At 42.0% G+C, this 24,630-nt stretch overlaps 1 protein-coding gene across 4 annotated transcripts in view; it reads left to right on the top strand.

Annotated features, from left to right (window-relative positions):
• The first annotated feature begins 589 nt into the window (after positions 1-589).
• STAU2 (staufen double-stranded RNA binding protein 2) overlaps positions 590-24,630 on the top strand; it is a 171,307-nt gene continuing 147,266 nt past the window's right edge. For 2 of the 4 annotated variants that reach the window (XM_074552514.1, XM_074552499.1), the window contains exons 1-3: positions 590-746; positions 20,004-20,211; positions 21,270-21,400. In XM_074552514.1, the coding sequence (XP_074408615.1) occupies positions 20,013-20,211; positions 21,270-21,400 (330 nt within the window). In that variant the 5' untranslated portion in view covers positions 590-746; positions 20,004-20,012. Of the gene's footprint in view, positions 747-20,003; positions 20,212-21,254; positions 21,401-24,630 lie in introns of all 4 variants that reach the window. The other 2 variants (XM_074552506.1, XM_074552493.1) reach the window with 1 other exon arrangement.

The following is a 24,630-nucleotide window of genomic DNA, read 5'->3' as shown; positions in this document are numbered from 1 at the left end:
GGGGGAAATAAAATCAAGCCTCTTCTCTGGTCTGCTTTGGTGGCTGCCCCCTTCTTCCCGTATTTCTGCCGGCCGTTTTCCTTGCCTGAAGTCTCGCAGCCCGCTCTCTCCAGGCGCGCAAGGAGCGGTGCGGACCGCGGCTCTCGGGAGCAGCTGAGAGCGGGCAGAGCACAGTCGCCAGGCCGATCTCAGCCCCACTCACGGACCGGCACATCCCCCGCGCTGCTGCTCTCCGCGCTCCCCGGCTTGGGGCTTCCTCCTCCGCGGTGCCGAGGCCTCGCCGTGTGGAAGCCCGGCCCCGGCCCCGGCCCCGGCCCGGCCCGGCGCGGGCAGGTGAGCGCGGGGTGCCGGGGCCCGCCGGGGCCGACGGGGCTGGGGGCGGGCGGAGGGCGCAGGGCCCCGCGCCGCCGCTGGGGGCGCTGCGCGCCGCCGGGCCGGGGCCGGGGCCGGGCCGCGGACGGGGCCATTCGCGCGGCGGGCGCGGGGGGAGCACGGCGCCGGGAGCGCTCGGGGAGCGCCCCGGGGGCGGCTGGCGCGGCGGGGGCGGCGGCGAGGGGGGGCCGAGGGGAGCTGCAGGGGGCGACGCCCGGCGCGGGGGCGGCGGGGCGGGGCGGCGGCGCCGGCGGGAGGGCGGGGGGGGGGGGGCGTAGTGGTTGGGGCCGGCGGCGGCCGCCGCGGCGGCGGGGTCAGTTCTCTTTAGTGTTTGCCGATGTTGGAGGCGTCTCCAAAGTGTCCCCGGGAAGCAGGTAACCGGGAGGGAGGGAAGGGGGCGGCTTCAGCCTCGATGTCCTAGTCTCCGTCCTGGCTTCCCGTTCCTCCCGTCGCCGCGGCGGCTCCCGGGCGAGGGCTCCGCCGGCGCCCCCCGCCTCCCCGGGGCCGTGCGGGCGCTCCTGCGCCACGGCGCCGCCGGCCCGCTCCGCTCCGCTCCGGCGGGGGGCGGCGGCGCCGACCCCGCCATCCACACCCGGGGACCCGTCCGCCGCCAGCCGCCCGCCCGACGAGGGGCACAGGAGGCGGGCAGGGGCGCAGGTGGGCAGCGCTGCCACCCCCGGGGGCCGGGGAAGTCCCCTCTGGATCCCCTGCCCAGCTCCCGTACACGGATCCGGCTGCCGACGGCCGTCGCTGCGCCAAGGCCGGGCCGCGGCCGGGCCGTGCGGCGGGGCCGAGCTCGGCGGGGACCACGCCGGGCCTGCCCTGTCCCAGTCCTCGGGAAGGAGTTCTGTGCGACCGAACTTGCTCCTCGTCCTGTGTCCCGGCCGGGCCTGTCGCGGTGCGCGGCCTCGGGGGCGCACGGTGGCCGCTCCGCCGCCGGCGGGGCGAGGGGCGCCCGGCGCTGCTCGGTCGGTCAGCGGCGCGGACCTCGCAACTGAGCCGCCGTGTGTCTGTACGTGTGTGCTAGTCAGCCCTCTCTGTGCACGTCCTGCGCTGCCCCCAAACTTCGGACAGAGCCCCAAACTTTGCCATCGGTGCTGGGCTCTCCCACTCCCAAAATGGATGTCGGCATCTCTTCCAGCGATGGGCAGAGCCGTTTACCGGCCCTCGCCCAGCACGAGGGTTTGGGGGCCGTCGTTGAGGTGGGACCCAGAGACACATTGCTGGGGAGTTGCCTAGTCCAGGCTTCTCATGGGCTGGGTGGCACGTTCCCAGTGTTCAGGTGTCTGGTGGGAAAAAGTTCATCTTGATTACAGCCAGGCCTGGAAGTCACAGCCATGCCCTCCTGGAGAAGTGTGGGCTGCCTGGGCTTATCTGTGAGGGTGAGTCCTGCAGCAAAGCTGTTTGCCTTGTAGTGCTCAGGGTCCCACCTGACAAGTCAGTGATACCCAAGCAAAAATCTCCCTGCAGTGTATCTGGCTGGTGTTGCCTTACGGCCAGCAAGCTGTTTCTGTGAATACCAAGACGTAAGCTTCTCAAGCCGTGTTTGGAATGCTCCCTGTGCAGCTACCATGGTACTAAAAAAAAGTTTATGCTGTACAAAAGAGTAGATCAAGTGCTGCTGTTGTAGCCCCTCTCCTTGCATGCAATACTGCCTTGAACAGTACTGAGGGATGTGTATGAGTAGCTGCAGTGTAGCAAGGCACAAGGAAGGCTGTTTGCTCTGCCTTAGCTTGGAGTGGTTGAGCTGTGCTTCTGTCCGGGAGCATACAGTGGTGTATCACACTTGTGCTGACCAGTGGAAGCGAGCTGCACAGGAGTAAGGTCTTCCTGGGTTATGTGGTAATTCCAGGTTAGCAGTCTACACCAGTGAAGTAATACAAATGCATTTAAGCCATTTTCTAACTCTAAGGAGGTTTTGTATAGGCTTTGTTGTGACATTGCTGCTTATATAAACAGTGCCAGACTGTCAGATTTCTGAATGAAATCTCTTTTTTTTTCTAGAAAGTCAGCAGCAGTGTAAGATTTTCAGTACTGATTTCCAGCTGCTGAACCTTAGCTTTGACCTAAAAAAACTCAGAGAGAGAGATTTCTACTCCTGCCAGTCTTTGTGAAGATTCCTATTGCTGCCAGCTAGGAACAGGATTGAGGCTGCCTGCTTGTTTGTAGTTTTTGAGGGGAAAGGACAGTTCGGATTTCCTTTTCTTTGCAGACAACTTTTCAGCCATGTTACTCAGTTTGGGTTCTGCTCAGGCTGCTCAGCTTGGAGGCCAAAGTCTTTATGTATCTTTTTGCCAGCTCAATCTACCTTGTTCCCCAAGAATTACATCAAAATAATAATAAATTTGACTAATCTTAAATTCTGATTTAAGATAGTAAATTGTAAAGAAACTTTGTAATTTTACTTGCAGAAAAACCTGGTCAGAGGTGTTTTAATGGCTGGACCAAGTTTAAATAAGAATTTAACACCATCAGCCTCTTCTCTGGGGGCAAAGGTTTGATTTTCCTCCGTGGCTTTATAAACGTCATTCTAACTCTGGTTTACACTGGTGTGAATGTGGGAAGTGAATCGAATACTATGTGTTTTATCTGTAAAGTGTCATGACAAATGACCTTGGGAAGGTTAGGCAACAAGCCATAGTGAAGCAGATCCTCCTATTCCAAGATTGGGTCCCTAGCCATTAGGAAAGGTGCACCTGTCATGCTCTATCTAGACAGTTTGTTTTGGCCTGCCCAAAATCCATGGCTATTGATTTGTTAGTCTTTGAAAACACTGAAAAACTCCCATCAATTGTGTCCAGTCCTTCACCCCAAAACACATCTTCTTATGGTGTTACTCCATTGGAGAGCTGGTCTTATAAAGGAGGTGTGTGGGTTTGAGTGCCCTTTTTTTGGCATATATATGATAGATATGGGCAGAGGTTTTTTCTGATTGGGGTGCAAAGTATCTGTTTCCTCATGCATGTATCACTGATGTGCTGGGGGAGACCTAACACTGCATTTTTTCAGGACAACTGAAACAACATAACTAATGTTAATGAGCCACCAGAGCTTCACTTTTCCTTCCACTGCTTACAATTATTTCCTATCACCAGCCACAAAATCTATAATAAAAGACGTCTGTCTTTTGCCAGAACTTACTGTTTTGTGTTTCTAATCTTTGGATCACACATAGCCTGTATTTATCACAATAGTTCTTGAATTCTCTCTCCTCTGAAAAGAAGAAAAGAAAGAAAGACAGGGGTTTCCATTTGGTTGAGGGTCATAAAGAGCACAAGGCAGGGGTCCTGTGGAGGCAGATCAGGGAACTGGGCTGGAAGTTCTGTTCAGGAGGGAAAGGATAGTAAATGAGGAGGAATGGAATTGGTGGGAGTGCATGACAAACTCTGTGAAGAGAGGAAATGGAATCTGTGTGTAGTGTAGTTAACACACATATATAATTTATATATAATTTATATATATATATATATATATATATATATATAAAGTCATGGGCTCTGCATTTAAAGGGTCTGCTCATTGTCAGCACTGAGTCACAATTGCCGTTATCCAAAGTGTGTTTCCATTAAAGGATCAAGAGTTCAGCAAGAATTTGAGAGATGTCTTCTCAGGCATTGTTCTGGAAAAATATTTAGAATGAAAAAATTGCTTGTCACAACTCCTAATGTGAAAATGAATTTTGAAAAGCCATCTGTGGTAGTGTAACACTAAAGTTGCATCTATGTTCTGTAACTGTTAAAGATTGTTCATACTTCATCTGAAGAGCAAGTGTTTTGTGGTTTTGGTTTTGTTTTGTGGGTCTTTTTTGTTAAACTGGTAGTTTTTGAAGTGTTTCCCATTAATGAAATATGTCGTACTGTGTCATACTCCATCTTTGCATTTGCTTTAGTCAACTATACATCTATACAGTAGGTCACTAGAATGTTACAAGTTTGTTTCTATTTAACCAAATAAAATCAAGTTATGAAATTTAAATTTTTCCTAGTAAATAGCACTTTTTTCATTTTTAATTACTAATATTGTGACTTCACTATGCTTCTCTATCCCCATAATCTTTTGATTTAGTCGCCATTAAAATGATGGGAGGGGACACTTTTTAGACTGATTAGAACACAAGCTTTGAGCTCAGATCCCTCTTGGTGTCCCAAACCTGGTTATAACCGGCAGCCAATTATTATATCAAGTATAGGTTAACCTCCTATCCTTAGATTCTGGGAGAAGTTAGCTTACTAAGATTTTTACCATAGTAGCACATGCTCACTTGAAGGGTATGTTTACAGTTTCATCTTCTGAAAACTTCCAAAGGATCACAAAGGTTCCACTTCCAGTTTCACTGCTTGCCAGCTTTCCTCCAGGCTAAAGGAAATGGTTTTGAGTGTAGGAGACCAGATTTTCTTGAAAAGTTTCTTGCAATGAAAATAGTCACCTGTTGGATCAAGAAAAGAGATGTGTAAGCTAATTTTTATTGTTACTGCTTATTTTTTGCACTTGTTAGGTATTCGTGCTTTCCAGTTTCTCCTACAATGACCCCAGTTTAAAAAAGCAGTGTTAAATGAATATAAGGAAACATCAGCATACTAAATGTGCAGATTGATATCAGTAACTGGAATTGATTCTGGATAAGTAACTGTCTGCAAGTGTTAGAGAACTTTTTCCATGTCACCTAGACAACGCATCCATGCAACTGATACATTTTAAAGGATGAAATCAAGATAATGTTGTTCCCAAGGTGGAAAAGTAGGCCTGGTAGAGGGCAATGTTTTATCACTTAGAACCATACCCAGTTGTTCTGATTAAAACAAGATAATAATGAATTAACACTCTGTAGTAGCTTTGGCTTTGTTAGACAAGATCAAGAAGCAATCTAAAATTTCATGTTAACTGTCAGTTTGTATGTTTGTTTTACTTTTTTCCCCTTCTGCGGGTCCTTCTTCAGTCCTGGATACGATGTTGCTTTTTTCTTTCCAGGCTGTGGAAAGTATTTTCTCTGCTTTTTGTTTCAGGCTTGTGTATAATAGTGTTTAAATCTGCCTGCTCTGAATAGTGTTTCATCTGTGAAGGCAATGTCCATTCAAGAGGGCATTTTGCTCAAGAGTATATACCCAAGAGACATTGCTTTTGTACCTGGTTAGAGTCTGGGAATTGTAATGAATGATTCCAGAGGGATTTTCTTGAAAACCCTTCTGACCCTCTGAGAATTCAGTGCAAGACACTTACTAGTCTTGTATTAAATGTGTGTCCAGCTTGTGCATGGCAGCTAGAGCTGTCTCATCTTTGTGAAAAGGAATGAGAAACTTGTCCTGGATCAGGAGTCAGTTAAAGCTCTCTGTTTTTTCAGAGCCAGCTCTCAATATTCTCTCTTAGCTGAATCCACTGTGTTAGGTATGGGGTTTGACCTCTTCAGAAGGGAGAGTGGCCCACATCATCTTTTCTTCACCCCTTTTCAACAGGCCAGTTTTTATTACTTAGAGCCTTAAGCAAGTGCAAACTGGCTGAAGATGCCAGGACTGGATCAGTTTTCCACTGGCTTGGTGAAGTTGCCGTTCATGAGGATGTTCTGGATCTGGACCTCCAGGCAACCCTAAGTATTTGCCAAGTCCCATGAGAAGAATTTAATATTTAATTAAATTCTTCAGCTGTTACATTACAAGGTTCTTCTGAAACTGACCATTCCACAAATTTCTGTCAGTGGCAGTTCACCAGAGGAGGTGGCTTTGGAGGCCTTTTCTCTTCACAGGGTAGCATTCAGGTGACAGGAAAACTTTTATCCTTCTCTTGAGATTTGCCTCAAATTTCACTGCTGTCTGAGCCTCTCGATACTTTGTTGCATTCACAGGTTACAGTAGATATGAGGGCAAGCAGCTACTGTAGCTGGTGAAACTTAAGTTATTAAATGTATTTAAAGTATTTTAAAAGAAATGTAAACATCAACTTGCCCATCCTGGATTTGAAATTGTTTCTCTTCTTGGACACAGTAGTAACTGGAATCTTTTCAAGGTTTTTAAGCCAACCCTGTACTCACTAGGAATTTTGACATTGACACCAGAAGGAAGTGGTTTTATTTGCTGTCATTGCAAATACTGGTACTGTTTACCTCTGCTCAGGTGTCTCATAGCTGACAGGAGCATGGGAGACATGGGTACTGTCAGACAAATATACCTGATATATCCCCAGGATGGGACAGGACAGAGCCCTGCAGGTGAACAGGGTTAGCTGAGGCAGTTCTATTTCCAGGGCCTGCTCTGTTTTTGAATGTGATGTCTTTGCTGTTGTGCTGGATTGCAGATCTGCTCCTCACCTCTGGGGTCAGCACCTTTACCTAAGCTTCTGCTGTGTGTCATTGCAACTTAGACAGACTTTGGTTGACCCTTGGGCTAGGAGCACAACCCTTCATTAACTAGGAACATCACTTTTTGCAGGGGTTAGACTGTATTAGGCATATGTTTGTAGCCTAAATAGCACAAGTTCTTTTGGACATCCTAGAAAATGGGGACTTGTTTCCCTTTTGAAGTACTCTTTTTTAATTTGATTTTGATTTGAAGGGGAACAGAAGTGTTAGCTCTCTGCAAGTTCAAAGCAAGTTTGTTCTTTTCAAGTCTGTTCAAGCTACTTTAGGGTGGTTCCAGAGACACAAAAGCTAGCTTTACCCTGCTGAGTCTAATGGCCCTGGAGTCCTGAAAGTACAGTAAGTGGTAAGAAAGACATTCCTTTGAAGAGCAGCTCAGAGAATGATCCACCCATCCATCCTCTAGGTGGTCGTGAGTCTATGATGTTACAGCATTCCCATTCCTAATAAATGCAATCTTCTTTTTTTGCTTTTGCTCAGTTCCAGGTACTCTTTCTTATTATTTTGAATCATTTCATGTTATCAGTGCATCAGCTTGCACTCTAAGCCAGTCTTATCCTTTGTTTTATTTCTGACTTTATCTGGGTAAAAATACTTGAGACAATTCCAAATTTTAATTCAGTTTGTTTACATTTTTTCCCTGTAGTAGTTACATTTATAACTTCCTTTGGTCTGGGAAAACAAGTTATTCTGAATCATCAGCTCTTTAGACGAAGGTCTCTTATTTGCTATTTTATGATGTATCCTACTTAGTGTTCCTAAACACTAGTACATAAGTTGGAGGGAAAGGCCTGGTTTTGTTATGCTGGTTCTGTGCCCTCACAGTGTGCTCAATTTGAAAAAAAAAAATATTTTAACCAGCACTCTTCCTTTCTGTTGTTTGTTGTTATTTTAGTATCATCCTTGCTGATTCAACTCCAGAAATAACATTTTTCTATCCTGCCAGTTGTATGTAGCCTCTGTGCTGCAGCTGAATTTGTGGCAGGTTTTTCATGTTCAGATAATGTTTAGCATTGATCGTGACCTTGCCCCCAGACACAGCATCTTTAAACCTTATTTTCTCCAGCTGAAAACTTAGATTTTGTGCTTATCTTCAGTCAGAGATTTGGTAGGCCCAATCCAATACTCAGGAATTATTTCACCTTAATTCATTGACTGAGGAGAGCTGCACTTGAAATAGGAAGGGAGCTCTGTCAAACTGGTGCAGGACCCCTGATCTCACAGGTACTCTGTGCCTGGGAGCAGAGTCCCACTCCTGTCCCCAGTGAGCAGGGAGCCAGTCTCTGTATGAACTGTATGTCCACATTGTCTTATAGCCAAGCAATTAGAAACTGTCTATGGAAAAGTTGAGGGAAGGGAGAACTCCAGGAATGTTTCAGGAACAGAAGGTGGCAATTTGACCCCAGCTGTTTCTGGGAGCTGGAACTTCTTGGAAACTGTATGAGACTTCAATGTGGGCATTCATCACTTCAGCTGTCAAATACAGTGATTTTGTTTAAATACACTAATGGAGAACAAAAAAGGCACACAAAGCAGAATTTTATCTGCTTCTAACAACAGAGTGCAACACCTGTTGCTTAGTCCACTGAAACCACTTTCTCTGAGGAGCTTGTAGCTGTTCATTATAGACAGCTGACTGCAGTGTGAGGAGGTTTGGTGGCAGAAGCTGTAACTTCATTTCAAAGAAAAAGGCATAGTTCTGCTACTTCACCAAATTTGCTACTTCAAATTATATTAGAAGTAGTTTGTCACAGGTAGTGAAGGAAAACTGAGATGATTTTCTGAATTCTATTAATAAAATGCAATTTCTAGTTGATTGAAGTCAAGAAGTAATTTTTTCCTGCTTCAGAACAAAGTAGCAGTTGGAGGGACGTTTTACTTAAAGTGAGAGTATGTTGTAATTTAAAATCAGTCAAAGCTTACTGGAGATTTTAGGAATGTAACTACTACTTGTTAGCACAAATTGAGAAAAAAGTGCAGCTTTTAGAAATATATAGGAGAGAAATTTCAAAATACTAATTAAATCAGAAGCTAGTTTCTTGGAAGAACCTCAGATTAGACTCCAACATCACAAATAAGGAACCAATTACAGCTTTGATGCAAACAAGTCTGTAGCCTCAGAGTGTCAAGTTTGAGTCATGTTTTTTCATTTACTTAATCCTCTTCTCCACTTTTAAGCTGATGATTGATTGTTAAACTAGCAGTTTAGGCTTCCCTTCTATTCAGCTATTTTTCTTCAGGAAAACTGACTAACTCATTTTTGTTTAGCATAAGGTGAATGTGAGTTACCTGTATCTGGAGTAAGATGGTATGATGACCCCTTCATCTTTTAAAAACTGTTATAGATATGACTGTTTATCACAGAGTGTCTGGGGAAATACAAGCTTCCAGTTTTCAAGATGCCATAAGTGGTTTAGAGTCATGGTAGAGGAGAGAGCTGAAGAGTTACAGTACTGGGCAGTCAGCTCTTGTGGGTTAGTGTCTGCTCTCAGGTGCAGTAAGCAAATACAAAGAGGATATTACCTCTAGTGTTGGGCAGGGTGTGTGTCCTGCCTCTGATCTCTAAGGCATTATAGCCACCTGCAAACTAGGTTTTGGGATCTACCTCAAACCATGATGAGTTTTGGATGAGAAAGGCCTCCCACAAAGAGTGCTCTGATGATCACCTTGCTGTTTCATGAAGGAGTTTCACATTTTCTTCTCTGTAGTAATTCAGGGTATCTTGGCTGGGTCAAACTGATGGCTGTGCCTGAACCAATATTCTGTCTGGATGGTTCAGAGTCTTTTCTGAGCTTAAAATTTGTGGCACTGTGAGAACTGGGTTAGCTTGTACTGCCTGTTGGAAATTTCCATGGCTTTTATGCCATCTTCTCTGTTTTCTGGACAGGAATAATAAATTGAGAGAGACTTTCTGATGAGATTATCTTAACGCAGCAAACATTCATATAAACCAGACTGATTTTCCCCCTTGGGCTTTGGGTTATAAACAGGTTGAAATGTTTTGAGATGCCAAACAGTTTCTGATGCAACAGATTGGCTTTCTTTATATTTTCATTTTCTTCTAGCATTGAAATCTTCAAGTTGGTAATCTAATTATGTCCCTTACCATTTTAATACAAATTAGCAATCCTTTTTCCCATCAATTTTCAGATTTATATTAATAATTTCTCTACTTAGGGTCTCTGTTAGGATGTCTGTCTATGAAATTTCTCCTTGAGTCTTTGAGTGGCAAGACTAGTATACACAGGACCTGACTGATTTCTCTGTTAGAAAAGAAAATGAGCCACATGTACAGTCTGGGGTCATTAGTTTTGCTGCACACAGTAAGATGCACTGTGGCCTGAGTTGCTCCTTTCCCAGCTTTTTCATGTCAGCCTTGCTGTTGCCAGGGAAGCAAGGGAAGAGTTGCATTCCTGCCTGTCAGTATGCTCCACTTTCTGTTAAGTTTCTTGTTACAAGTTTTTATACTTTTGCTCATGCTAATGTGCACAATTGCAGTCAGTGCCCTAACCCCTGCATTTTCCATCATTCTTTACAGAAAGACTTGTCTCTGCAAAGGGGCTTATTTACTTCTGTAATTGCGTCTGTTAGTTTTAGTAACATCCGTGATCACTTACTTGTTGAAGACAAGTTTGGCAGTAGACTTTGGGTAGGATTCAGTTGCTTGTATTTTGGCATCTTGTGCAGATTGAGACACTAAGTTAGCCTGTCTGCTTCTCACCTGCCACTCAGCTGTGTGGTTAGCTAATCCTAAATTAGAGGCCTACTTGTTGATCACCTTGAATAACTCCCTGGGTCTGCTGGCTGTACTGACTGGTGTAATACATTTCTTTGAACACACACATTATTGCCATTTCATTGCCTCTTCATGTCAGGGTTTCTCTGAACTGCCTGCCACATGCAGTCTCAGATGTGGCATGAGTCTTCAGAGAGAATGTCTATTACCTGAAGCAGCAGCTGATGGAATAGGCAGGTACCCAAATGTGGTGTCTCAGGACATCTCAGCTGACATTGTGTATTGGGTCTTTAAAAGACTGTAGTGGGTTCACCCTGGCTGGATATCAGGCAGCCATCAAAGCCACTCTCTCACTCTCCTCCACAGCTGGACAGGGGAGAGAAAGTATAATGAAAAGTTTATGAGTTGAGATAAGGACCAGGAGAGATCACTCACTAAATACCATCATGGGCAAAACAGGCTCAAATTAGAGATGTTAATTGAATTTGCTGCTAACAAGATCAAAGCAGGATAATGAGAAATGAGAAGTGAAATAAAACCTTAAAAATACCTTCTTGCTACCTCTCCCTCTTTCCCAGCTCTACACTCTCCTCCAGCAGCACAGGGAGACAGGGAATGGGCATTACAGTCAGTTCATCACCTGCTTTTTCTCCTGGGAGAGGAGTCCTTCCCCTGCTGCACCATGGGGCCCTGCCCACAGGACATAGTTCTCCATTAACCTCTCCACCATGACTCCATCCCACAGGCAACCATGCCCAAGCTGCTGCAGCATGGGTGACTCTTCCATGGGGTGCAGTCCTTCAAGGCCAGGCTGCTCCAGTATAGGAGCAGGGCCCCTCTCTCCACAGGTCTCCCATGGGCTGCAGGGGCACAGCTTCTTCACCATTGTCTCACCATGGGCTGCAGAGGGATCCCAGCTCTGATGCCTGGAGCACCTCCTGCTCCTTCTTCTGCACTGACCTTGGTATCTGCACACTTGTTCCTCTCACACATTCCCACCTTGCTCTTCTCTGCCCACAATTATAACTGTGCAAGGGTTTTTTTTTATTATTCTGAAGTATGTTGGAGGCATTACCACCATTTCTAATTGGCCCAGCCTTGACCAGCAGCATGTCCATCTTTGGGGCTGTCAGGGGTTGGCTCTGCTGGACAGAGGAAGCTTCTGGCAGGTTGTCACTGGAGCCACCCCTGTAACCCCCTGCTGCCAAAGCTTGGCCATGCAAGCCCAGTACCCTCTGGTAAACCATGGTACTCCCATGCTGTATTTCCTTTTACTCAATGACAATTGAGTAAACAAAGTGACAATTCAGACACCTTGCTTATATTTGTAAACCTGAATTATAGATGCCTTTAATCCTTATCTCAGTCCTCATATCTCACTGTACAGCTGTGCCATACAATGTGGGTGACTGTGCTGGTGTGACAGGTACTGTGAATGTAAATGGCTTTTTAGTTCACTGATTTTTCATATTAGTTACTTGACTTTTGCTGTAGTGGTTTAAGTAATTTACTACGTCCTATATGTTTGTTTATTATATTTACTCTGGGACATTCTATGTATTACAAGTTGTATAAATCCAATCTTGATTGCAGGGTAAGACTTTGGTTCTTGCCCTGTTGTTAACACACCATAATTAAATAGCAGCAAAAGTCCGCATGTTTGGCCATTTTGTTGATGGAGAAAATCTTTAGGTTTAGTCTGTGATTCCATAATTAGCTGCCTTGTTTGTCTGGTTTGTTTTTTATACTTTTCAAATTTGCATGAAACATTTTTAAAGTGAGTTGTTAAAGAAGGATTGGCTCAGTGACAGATATAAATAATATGTACTCCCACATAATGTGATTCTGTGATAATGGTAATGTGGTCATTGATTTGGAGACTTGCATGCTTTTTGTACTAAATTGGATCAACATCATATTGGAAGCTAGGGAATAGATATGGTTTCATGATGAAAGAAATGTGCAAGATGAAGCTGTTTCTGCCTCAGTTTTCTGTGTTTTAAGTCCTTTTACGTTGTCTTAATGTGTAGTAATTCAAAAGGGAGGTTGAACTGACTGCTGTTTGAAGAAGAGGTTGAAAAATATGACTGCAGATTTTTAGTCTGTTTCCTACTTGATTTTTTCTTTCAAAAATACCTTCAAAAGCACCTTTCTTTCAAAAATACCTACCTTTCCTCAGGAAGGTTCTTATTGATTGTACATGAGAGTTGGCAAAGGATAGTCCTCTGTGGGTGATAATATCTGTAAGTGTGGATGTTGTGACCTGCTGTTCACTGCAGCTGCTTGGCCCTTCCTTGCCTTCCTGGGGCTTTATCTACAACTCTTTTCTGCTCTAGTCCAAGAGCAGAGAAAACAAATTGTAAGGATCTGTGTTATTTAGTCTTCAGAGACTGGGTTTAACACTGAGCAATAAGAGGAACTTTTTTGAAAGCCTTGCAGCTCCTTGAATTTTGAGTATTAGTCCCTAATAGTCTGTGTCACTTCCTTTGCTTGTAAAATACCTTACCAAAACAATGAAAATAAAAGAGTTAGTGATTTCTCCCACACCCATCTTATACTTCTGCAAAGTAAAATGCTTTTAAGGTATCACTTCACTTGCTGCCATGTATTACTTAACTGTTAATTAGATGGTAGCTATGTTCATATATTCACTGAAACGAAGGTTCTCTAGTCTAACACTCAGTAAAAGAAAAGAAACCAGGCCACGCGTTTCTGAAGATGTAATCATCAGGGATGAGACCAGGGGCTTTGTGAGGAACAATGTGAAGGAGATGAACTTCAGTGTATGGCTTGACAGCAAAGCTAAGCTGATTAGCAGGAGTTGAAAGGGCTAATTCCTTTCACCCACTCCAGGTCAGGAGTTTGTGTCCCTCCTTGTACAGACCAGATACTCCTCTGGTCTTTTTCCTTACCTGCCACAAAAACTGGTTCAGTGAGATGGACACAGAAAGTGTTGGCTTTTTGCTGCAGGGAAGAGAGGACATGGGATTGTCCCTTGCTATGGCAGCAAGTCATTAGTTCAATTTGGCTGTTGGCAAACCACTCCTCAAAAGGCAAAAAGCTACAAAATTGATGGAGGAGTAAATGGGAAGAACAAACAGGGGAGACCAGCAGTAATATAGAAAAAAATATATTTATTTAAAAACAGAGAAATCCTGTGAAATTTCATGCCTAGCATTTTATCTTTTGCTATTTAAAATGTTAAAATAAAATAAATATTGCAAATAAGTCTGGATAATCATCTGCTGATTGTTGCCTTAAGTCATACTCTTGCTAAACTGCTACTGTGTGGCCATCTAATTACTTGATATTAAAAGACAAAAGTTCTAATTAGACTGCTCTGAAGGTAATCTAGAGCTGTGTGGTTTTTGTCAACCCCAAATAAGCTGCTAGATATCGCACAGTAAAAACAATTGCATAAGGCTTAGAACTTCTTTAGGACTTTTAATAATAACGTCCACAAATGTATAAATATTTGCCATAAATGTGAGAAATGGCACATTGGCAATGTATTTTACCTTTAGGCAGTTTTGTATGCTTTTCTGTAACTGAATGAATGAATTAATATCAGATGAATAGAAGAAGAACAGAGCATTTAATGGAATTTTAAAGCTAAGGCTAAAACCAAACCCTTCTTAGTTAGGAAACTGTTAACTCTTAGAATTCTGTGAGTAGGGACTTTCACAGAAGAATCACATTAACAAGCTTCTAACCAAAATGGGGTTGGTTTGAAAAAAACTCTTGAGATGCTTGCTGCTGGCTTAGACATTGCCCCCAATCTATTGGATTGCTGTTTCTGTACCTTTCAATGTTTTCATTAATGATGTGGATGAAACAGTGCAGGTATTAAACTGGAGATGCTATAAAACAGGCTTAGAGAAGACTTGCAAACATTTTGGAATTAGAATTAAAATGTAATGTGATATTGAAAAAAAATTATTGTCTTTTTCTTTTTTTTTCCTGTTTTGTTGGGTTTTTTAATAAGAAATTCAAGGAAGACAAGAAAAAATCTCATTAGCTAGGAAACAGCTTCACAAAGAGAGCACAGCCTAGAACTTGCTGGGTAGCAGTTCTGTGGAAAAGGATCTGGGATCATTAATATAATATTCTTGTGAAAAATGGACACTGAACAGAAAGTATAAGCAGAACTCTTGGTTATATAAAATACAAGATATGTCAAGTAATTTTTCTTGCTCAGCAGTGGCTGGCCTTCAGTTGTTCCATTTGTAAAGTCCTTAACAAGTAAGTAGTATGTGCCACCATTACATACTTGTGCACAGATTAAATTTGGTGCTCTGGCTTGTATGACAGAGCACTGTGAAAGTGTGGTGACTCTGCATGTGTGCATTTTCACTTTCTGCACAGATGAAGTCCAACCTTCTGTTTTGACTGTTCAGGCCATTAGTTTCTCTATCTGTTTATTGTGCCCATGACTTCTCTTTCTAATATTGCTTTTTCAAATTTCCCTCATTGTATGAGTCTGTTTGGTTTGAAAACTCATTGTCCATGCTTTCTGCCTTTTGTGATATTTTATCTACTTTATCTGTCTTTATTTATTCAATTACTATGACATAGTCCAAGAATCATTTCACCAGAGCATTCAGTTCATATTTTATGTCACAAGATCTAAGGTTATAAAGTGATTCCAGAAAAATACAGAGGTAATAATAATCAGAAGTGTTAATTAATTATTAAAGCTGCATGATGCTTTTAGCATGATACAAGTATAATCACAAATTTTAAAAGTATTCTGCATCTGTAAATGTAACTAAATATTTGCAGTGGGTTTGCATGGCCAGGTTTTGGTAACAGGGGCTACAGGGGTGGCTTCCATGAGAAGTTGCCAGAAGATTCATTTGTGTCCGATGGAGCCAGTGCCAGCTGGCTCTGGGATGGATCTGCTGCCAGCCAAGGCTGAGCCTGTCAGTGCTGTTGGTAGTGTCTCTGGGATAACAGATTTAGAAACAGGAAAAGTTGAGAGGAGAGGAGAGGAGAGGAGAGGAGAGGAGAGGAGAGGAGAGGAGAGGAGAGGAGAGGAGAGGAGAGGAGAGGAGAGGAGAGGAGAGGAGAGGAGAGGAGAGGAGAGGAGAGGAGAGGAGTAAGAATATGTGAGAGAAACAGCTCTGCAGACACCAAGTTCCGTGCAGAAGGAAGGGGAGGAGATGCTGCACATGGTGAAACTCGGCAGCCCTGTGCCCATGGAGGTCCATGGTGGAGCAGAGATCCACCCACCCACAGCCCGTAGGGGAGACCCACAGGACCTGTGGCCCCATGGACAGGGAGAGGAGTTCACTTTGGAGCAGATTTACTGGCATGACTTGTGACCCTGTGGGAGGCCCCTGCTGCAGCATTTTGTCCCTGAAGGATGCCACCCTGTGGAAAGGATCCACACTGGAACAGTTTGCCAAGAGCGGCAGCTTGTGTGAAGGACTCACGTTGAAAAAATCTGTGGAGGACTGTCATCTGTGGGAGGGACCCCACACTGGAGCAGGGGAAAAATATGAGGAGTCTTGCCTTAGCAGGATGGAGTGGCAGAGATAACATGTGATGGACTGACTGTAACCCCCATTCACCATCCCTCTGGGTCATGGAGAACTCAGGAGTGAAGTTAAGCCTGAGAAGAAAGAATGGGTGGGAGGAAGGTGTTCTTAAGATTTAGTTTTTATTTCTTCTTTTCCTACTCTGATTTGATTAAATAAATTTATTGTCAATCTCCCCAAGCTGAGTTTGTTCTGCATGTGACAGTAACTGGTGAGTGATCTTTTCATGCACTTGTCTAGACCCACAAGTCTTTCATTATATTTTCCCTCCCCTGTCCAGCTGAGGTGGTGAGCCACAGAGCAGCTTTTGTGGTCACCTGGTGTACAGACATGGTCAACTCACAACAACATTGTGTTTCCTCATATATTAAAAAGTGAACGGACTATTTTTCAACAATATTTTCACTTTAAAATGTGAGGAGTTTTGTTTTGTTGTTTTGGTGTGAGTTTGTTTTGTTTTGGTCATTTTTAGTTTGTCAGGAAAATTCACAGCTTGTACATCGTTTAATATTAAAGTCAGTACCAAGTGTTTTATGAAACCTGTGTAGTTGCCTATGTAGTAAGTGCTCAAAAGGGGAAGTGAAGTAAAATGCAGTTCTAGTATATTTGCATCTCTTTATGTGTTTGCTATTGCATTTCTACTGCATCTGTGTGGGTGAGACTATGAGGAGAAACCATTGCAGTTATGTCATCCACAAGCCCTACAGTGCAGCCTTAAAAAAACAGCAGTGCTCTGACGTGCAGACTTTGACAGGATAGATGTGTGTGATTCAAACTTTGGGGAACATCATTTCTGTTGTGTCTTGACGTGGCAGCTGAGTAAAGGCACAAAGCTGAGAGGCACAGCTTGCAGTCCAGCTTTCTCTGAGAGGTGCAAGTGTCTGTAACCACTGCTGAGCTTGAAGGGAAACCTCTTTGGAGACACTAGGAATTTCCTAGGTATGAGTTGGGTAGCTCCCAGAAATGGGGTGTGGGGACTTTTCTAATTGTAATCTTAATTCTTGTAATCTTAATCCTAATGAACCATCGCTTCTGTATATATCAGATTTTTCAAAAATATCTGCATAGAAGATGTAAAAATATTTTGATTATATAACTGCGTTTCATCTCTGACCAGCTTAGTGAAATCTCTCTCCCCTAAGTCCTATATTTTAGGTAGCTGTGTATTTTATTATGTGTGTGCTTGTGGCTGGAAGGCCCCAAAATGTTTTGTTTCACTGTTTATAAAGCAGTACAACACTGGTGTATATATGTTAAAAATGTAAAAAAAAGGTGGAATGTAGAGTTTTTGACATCTTTTGTCATGACATTGAAGATTGGCTGCCTGGTGGTGTGAGAATGACATGCCATCACTGTATCAACTGTATTCTTTCTGTTATCTCTCTCTACTAGTGTATTTTTAGAACTGATTACAAATTTATTATCTCCATATCTCATCTGCTTAAGAGTTTGTCTCTACAATTATATTACTGCCTTGGCATCTTTGCTTACACAGGTTAATTTGCAAAATAGTTACAGTTTCTTGTAGGAGTTCTGCAGCTTTAAAAAAAAAGCAATCCAGCACTCAATTTGTTGTGATAAATTCTGATTTCAGAATTGAATTTTCTATGTACTTTACTGTAGTGTCTTTTTTTCCTCCTAAACCTTATCATGTTCATTTTTGCAGTTCCTCAATACTATTCTTATACTGATTTTTCTTGTTTTATCCTTAATAGTAAAGAGTCCCTCCCACAATTTCTCCCTTTAGAACATCACTACTGTATAACATAGTATTTTGTTTATTAGTAAGTTCTGCTTTCATGAAGAATAAACTTTTAAAATACTGGAAGCTGAAGTGGTAATTCACAACTGTCAGGGCTCCAGACCAGGTGTTCAGTAGTATTTCATGCAGTATCATATGAGTGATACCTTTCTCATACTCATGTTTGTAGGATAAAATGCTTTAAATACTGTGAGTTTCTTAAACTTCACTTCTTGTGCTGATATTTCATGTTATGTTGGTTTCATTTTAAATATGTTGAAGACATATAGCCCGATTCTGCCATCATTGACTTTAATGTTTACAATTAAGAATCTTTTTCAATTAATTCCTGTTTATACTAATGTATTTAAAATCAGAAGCAGACATGTTCTCTACCAAAGACTTCTACAGTTCTACACCTTCTCAGTCTTTAAGTTAGGCCTTTCTAACAGTACTGCTGTATTGTATGGCATTTGCTGTGAAGTGACAATAGGATTTTTACAGTATGAATTTAGTATATCTTTTTGAACACATGAGGTATTTGAACATATCTCAGCTAACTACATATATATATTTTAGATCTGTCACTATTAGTATCTTACCAAAGATAGTTATGAAGAGGGCAGGTGATTGCATCTCAATTTTTAATTTTTTTTCTACTTTTGCCTTTCCAGAGACTTAAATCAGTTATCTGTCTTTCCTCAGTAATAAAAATGGCATTCCAGTCTGAACCTCTTCTCCAAAGGACAAAGTCACAGTAATAGGATTTATTACTTTCATTATACTAGTGCAACTGTGTTAAAGTACTTGTACTCCAAGGTGTAATGAGTGATTTGGGATCTTAATCCAACAATACTGTCCCTCTGAGTAAAGATACTTGGATATTTTTAATAGACCGGGGTAAGACAGGCAAAAATACTGATGGTAATCAATATTTTTTATATAGGTTATTCATTTCAATAAGCCCTCCATTAGAAAGTTTCTCAGATGTTGAATGGGTTTGTTTGGATTGGTGGTTTTTTTTGATAGGGAGAGAGAATTACCCCAGCAGAAGAAGCAAAGAGCTTAGTGATGGATGAGAGCTGAACCCCTGTTCTGCCTTGGCCAGCAGGACCAGAGCTGCTGCTGGGACAAGTCCCAGTTGCCCAGGCCATTTCTTGGCTCTCACAGGTTTTGTCTCTCTATCTGCTCTGTGCAGTTCAGCTCACATGTATGAACCCCAAATAATACAGTTTGTGTCCATGCTGCTGAGTAAATTATATCATCCTGCTCCTTATGGGACAGGAGAAGCCCAAACCTTTTTCCCAGATGTCTGACAATGACTGGTCTCTCTATTAATTGAGTGGATTACCTGGGATGCCTGCAGGCACCTAAACTGCTCCTGTGTAGTTTTTGCAGCAGCAGAAGTTCTCAGCCAGTAGCCCAAATTTTGCCAAGGAGCATAGTCTCAGTGAGTAATATGGAGTGGTGCCCTGACCCTGGTTTGTTTATGCATGTAGACCTAGCCTGAGAACAGGTATTTGCAATAAAGAAACTAATTTGGGCAGATGAAAAGAGATAATTAGTACCTGACATATTCCTGGTAAATGCTTTAGCCATTGGCTTGAAGGCTAGTTCACGAAATCCTGGTACCTCTGCCAGTAATTTATGCAAGGATTTTGAAGTACTCCACCTGTTGACTGAGTAAGCAGTGATTTTTTTTAAAGAACTTGCATCATTGATGGGGTTTTTTCCTTGTTTGTTTGTATTTTCTTCCTTTTCTTCCTTCCCCCCCCCTCCCCTTCTAGTTTGGTACCTGGCCAAAAAAATTAGGGATTTTCTCTTGTGGCCTTATTTGATCTTAAGGTGCACTTTACTGGAGAAGCAATACTATTTCTTCTAAGTTTGCAAGTTTGCTATGGTATTTGGTTGCAAAGTCATCCTCTCTTAAAGATACTGGCAAGTTCTTATCTCATCTGCAGAATAATTGTGTAGAATTTGAGTCTGGAATAGTAATTCTTCCTGCTATATTTCAGGCAGGGTGACCCCAACATTGAAAAGCAGAACCTGGAGCCAAAGTGTGTGGGTTCTTCTCCAGGGATGTTCTTTGGCTCTGAGCTCTGTTTCTCTGTGCATCCATTTGGAAGTAGTGTTTGCAGAGGCATGACTTTTGTGGACAGTTTTGTGACCCAGATCCAGGAGCAAAAAAGGAGTGTTGCTAATAGCACTGTAGTCATTGGACATTCAAACTGCAGAGTGCTCTGCTGATAATAAATGTATTTATTGCAGTGACAGGCAATGGCACAAGTTAAAATGCAGACTACAGCAAACCTGTCTGGACCCACCATGGCCCCTGTGGTGCTACCCCTGCCCGTTACAGCTACAAATACACTGAGTCTGCCATCCTCAATGAATGGATCCATTTCAGAATCAGCTGCCAGCTGTAGCAGTCCTACTGCCAGCCTTGTGGATCCCACGTCTTTGATCAACTCACCAGGTAAGTTGGTCCAGATATATTTTCTTTGGTGGTCAAATTAATCTTTTTGATGATTTTTTAATTTAAAAAAATAAAAATTAGGTCCTAAAGAGGATTAAAATAAAGGAGAACACCCATGTAGAAGAATGTTTTGGCTAAATAAACTGTTTACAAAGTTTAGTTTCTTTATTGAGTTCAGATTTGGAGTGAAGTTTTGATCAATGATGGAAAAGCTCAGGAAAGAACATGTCTATTTTGTCAAATTCTCAGTGTATCTTTTATAGAGAAGTTTTAGTGGGGCAGGAAGGTCTCCAAGTTTATTTCTCTTCCCTAGAACAGAATGTCTTCTGAATGCTTGGCAGTATTTGGTGTTTCCTTTGTGGCCTAATAAATGCTGTAGTTTCCATGCTGAACTGGGTGTAAAATGCAGAAGTGTTGTCCTAACAATTTAAGCAAGAAATGACAACGTGTGTGTTAGGGATAAATACAAATAATTGCAAAAACCCCACAGAAAGTGAAACAGTCTAAAGAAAGCAGAACCAAATCCTTAAAGGGGGAGGTGTTGTATGTGAGTGTTCTGAGAGTGACTTTGGTATTGTGAGAAAGGTCTAAAACTCTGGGAAGAAGCTGGCAGAAACAAATGGGGACCTCAGGGTTTCATCTACTGTATTTGTCTCATAACTCTTATGCTACCCAGTTCTGCTTCAAAGAGTGGAAAAACCATTCTGAAAGAGTAGTCAACTCCAGGAACCAGTATACTCCTGACAGTAAACTTTGGTGACACAGAAAATACAGAATATGCATATACTCTCCTGCACTGTCATCTTTCTTATAGACATTTTGGAAAGAAATAGTTTTGGGGCTTTTTAAATTGCATGTAATCAAAATTGTTATTGGGAACTACATAGTTTCATGTGATTAATATATAAATGGTATTTTAACTTTGTATTTAGCCTATATGCAAAAGTTATGTTTTAGCCAAAGTATTTCCTTTTTTAAGCATGCTGCTTTTGCAAAGCTTTGTGAAGTTGTGAAGAGTACATTTCTCCACAAAAACTTTACAGACTCTTTATTTACAGCTCCTCTCCAAGATAACATGGCAAACCCCAAAGAGAAAACTCCAATGTGTCTGGTAAATGAGTTAGCCCGTTTCAATAGAATTCAACCCCAGTATAAGCTTCTGAATGAAAGAGGGCCTGCTCATGCCAAGGTAAGGTCACAGTTCCAGGTGATGAGCCATACCTTACATGCTGAACAGATAATATCATGGTTTGGACAAATGTGCTTGTCAAACCCAGTTACGTTTCTAGTGTAAGGGCTTTCTTCCTGTTCTTTATTTTGCTGCTCTTTTAGACCACACTTTCAGAAAGTATGCCTGTATTTCTGTTACAGAAGCCCTGTAGATCATTTTGTACTTTACTTTGTCTCTCATCTTTGAATTTACATTTGCTGGTCTTTATATAGACCTCATGAAGGTCTTTTCAGGGTGTCACCACCCTTCCTTAATCTTTCTGGGGCATTTGCTTTTTAGGCTGCATGAATCTTTCTCTGCAGTCAGCATGCCTCTGATAACTCCTCTGCATTTGTTTCATGGTAATGCAGGTGATGACAAATTTGTGACATTTTTAAAAGTGCTTATTGATGCAATTTTTTGTCCATTAAGTTGATTGTCTTTGAGTCTTGCATTCTAGGCCACAAACTTTATTACTGTGCAACTTTACACAAATAAATGTAGGGTTATACTAAAACTCCTACTGTGATTATGGCGTAGAAGTTTCTAGTGATTTGACAGCTAATTCTGGCCACTTGTTGGGTAGATGTCCAACTTAAAAAGTAAAAATTAGGATGCTTTCAGATTATGGGGAATACAGAGGAATATCCTCATGGTAATTTTTTGATATAATTTTGAATTTCCTCCCTACTTAGGAGCAAACTGGGGGAGGAAAAAATCCTAGAAAAGTCTGAGTGAGACACTGGCATAATTAGTAGCTGCTTTGTATGTAGTATTTCTGGAGTGGCTAAATCACATGAGGCAGCAGGGCCAGGGTGTAGGTTAGTAACAGTTTCAGCTCCTCATGGGCTGTCTCTGCCCCTGCCCCTTGTTCCTGTGTTGCACACTGTGTTGCCAGCTAGTGCAGAACTGATGCAAATCGCTGACCTTCAGCTCTGGCTGGCGATGCTGAACGTGTTACAGTGGTGGAAATGATGTCAGCAGGTGTGGGGCTGCTTTTAGCATCCTTCATTGCAAATGGAAATTGAAGAGCCCTTCCTCTTCCTGGAGATGTTTGGCACCACAGGGTGCACTGGCTGGTTGATTTTAGGTTGCATTTTAAATTTGTTGGGTTTTCTGTAACTTCTCACTATTGTGTTTATTCTGTTACCTGTTTTTTCCATTTTTGTGAAAAAATAATCACTTTGACTGTGGTGTGGTTTTGGCTGCTTACATTTCTCAGCAGTAAGAAGATTTTAGTTATAGGACATCCATATTATGCTTAAAATTTTAGTAGGATAAGAAATTGTTCACATGTGGAAGAGGGCGCCCTTCTCCCATGCAATTGGCAACAGGATAAGGGAACATAACCTCAAAATGTGCCAGGGGGGGTTCAGTTTGGACATGATGAAAAATTTTTTTGACTGAGAGGGTGGTTAAGCATTGGACTGGACTGCCCAGGGAGGTGATGGAATAGCCATCCCTGGAAGTTTTCAAGAAATGACTGGACATGGCACTTAGTACTATGGTTTGTGTGATGTGGTGGTATTTGGTCAAAGTTTGGACTTGCTAATCCTAGAGGTCTAATCAGCTTTATTGATTCTATGATATATTTGTTATTATTTTTAAAGGAACTGATATCAGTGAAATTACTTAAGTCTGCATTACCTGCACTTCTGAAATCCAGATTTTCAATGAATTTCTTAATTTTTCAGTTTTTCAATTTACATCGTTCTTTTAGTTGTGCTCATAGTGGTAAAAAAATTAGTTATATGCTCTATAGACTCAGAAGGATATTGAGTCTAATTTTGATCTTTGTAGTGAGATAAAAAAAGGGAAATGAATGAAGAACAAGAGTGATATTAATAAGATTATGCAAGTTTTGACCTATGAAAAGCGAAGAAAGATAGAATTTATTATGACTCTCTTAGCAATTTAGTATCATGTCTTGCTAGTAATATGATGATATACTTGACAGAATATGTGAAAGAGACCTAAATCTGTCCTGGGAAGCAGGACCTGAAGGATGTAGTGCTGCTGTTGCTCTTTGCCATTCAAGGAGCTTCTCATATTGCTTTGCTCCTACACATACTCTGTTCCTGACAGAAATTTGTGAAAATTTTCACAATTTTCAGACATGCTCCACAAGATAGCTGTCTGTTTTGTGACCACAAATGCTAGTAAATGTTTATATCCTTTGTCCTAGTTGTCTCTGGAAAATAAGTTTAGACAATTCGGGTGAAATGGTAAACTAGAAACAGTGCAGCTGGGAGAGAAGTGGCTCTTCCTAACAGTGCACTTAGGGTTTCTAGAAGTCTGCCCTCCAGGTGGATTCTTCATCATAAGAAAAATCAGAAAGTCTTTGTTAGCGTAAATGACGTTTTGGAGTACATGAGTCAGATTGATCGTGTCTTCTGTCCTTCCATGTCAGTGTCATTTCAGGACACAAATTTAAAAGGAACAGGGGCAAAAGAAAGTGGATGGTGGTACAGAAAAGAGGGAAAGGGGTAAGGGATGTAGCACTTCAAAAACTGGGAAGGAGGAGAGAAGGTTGTACACAGAAGAAGTGAGGAGTAAAGAGTTGTCAGAGCTTAGAGAGACTGACCTTACAAGCACAGCAGAGTGGAAACAAGCACAAGCATGGTGGCCTTTGCATTTCTGCTCTCTGGACATCAGGTAAATTACGTTGGGTGTAAGGAATAGAAATTTCCTCAGTTGAAAAGTGTCTCTCAGTCAATAGCAGAGCTGTTAGCTCTGGTATTCCAGGACTTGAATGTTCCATGGTCTGCTCCAGAGTTTGGATTTGGGCAGGTTTATTCCTTTAATAAAGAAATAAACCTACTTCTATGTGTGGGTTTTTGCAGGAGTTTTTTGGCAGATGTGTTAAGTGAGAAAGTGCTCTGACTGGCAGAAATTTCCTAAGCAAGCCCTTTATCATCTGGAGTTCCTATTTATTGTTCGAAGCACTAAGAGTTATAGGTAGATAAGTAGCCATTATTAATCATATTTTCATTTAAATTCAGGATTTTCCTCCTCCTATAAAAATATTGTACTGATACTTTCTTGCAAAATATAAAATATATAAACTTCAGATCCAGAAATCAAATTTCAACTTTTTTAGTAATAAGGATGTATGTTTGTAGGTAATTTATATAATTATGGGTATTTAGCTCTAATACCCATCTTAGCTTTCAGATGGGGATAGGGTTTGTCAGAGTGTAAAATTAAGA

Source organism: Zonotrichia albicollis, chromosome 1 (assembly GCF_047830755.1).
Source record: "Zonotrichia albicollis isolate bZonAlb1 chromosome 1, bZonAlb1.hap1, whole genome shotgun sequence".
In the NCBI taxonomy this organism is placed as follows: domain Eukaryota; kingdom Metazoa; phylum Chordata; class Aves; order Passeriformes; family Passerellidae; genus Zonotrichia; species Zonotrichia albicollis.
Note: the sequence above shows the minus strand (reverse complement) of the source record. Positions and strands in the feature narration are given on the sequence as shown.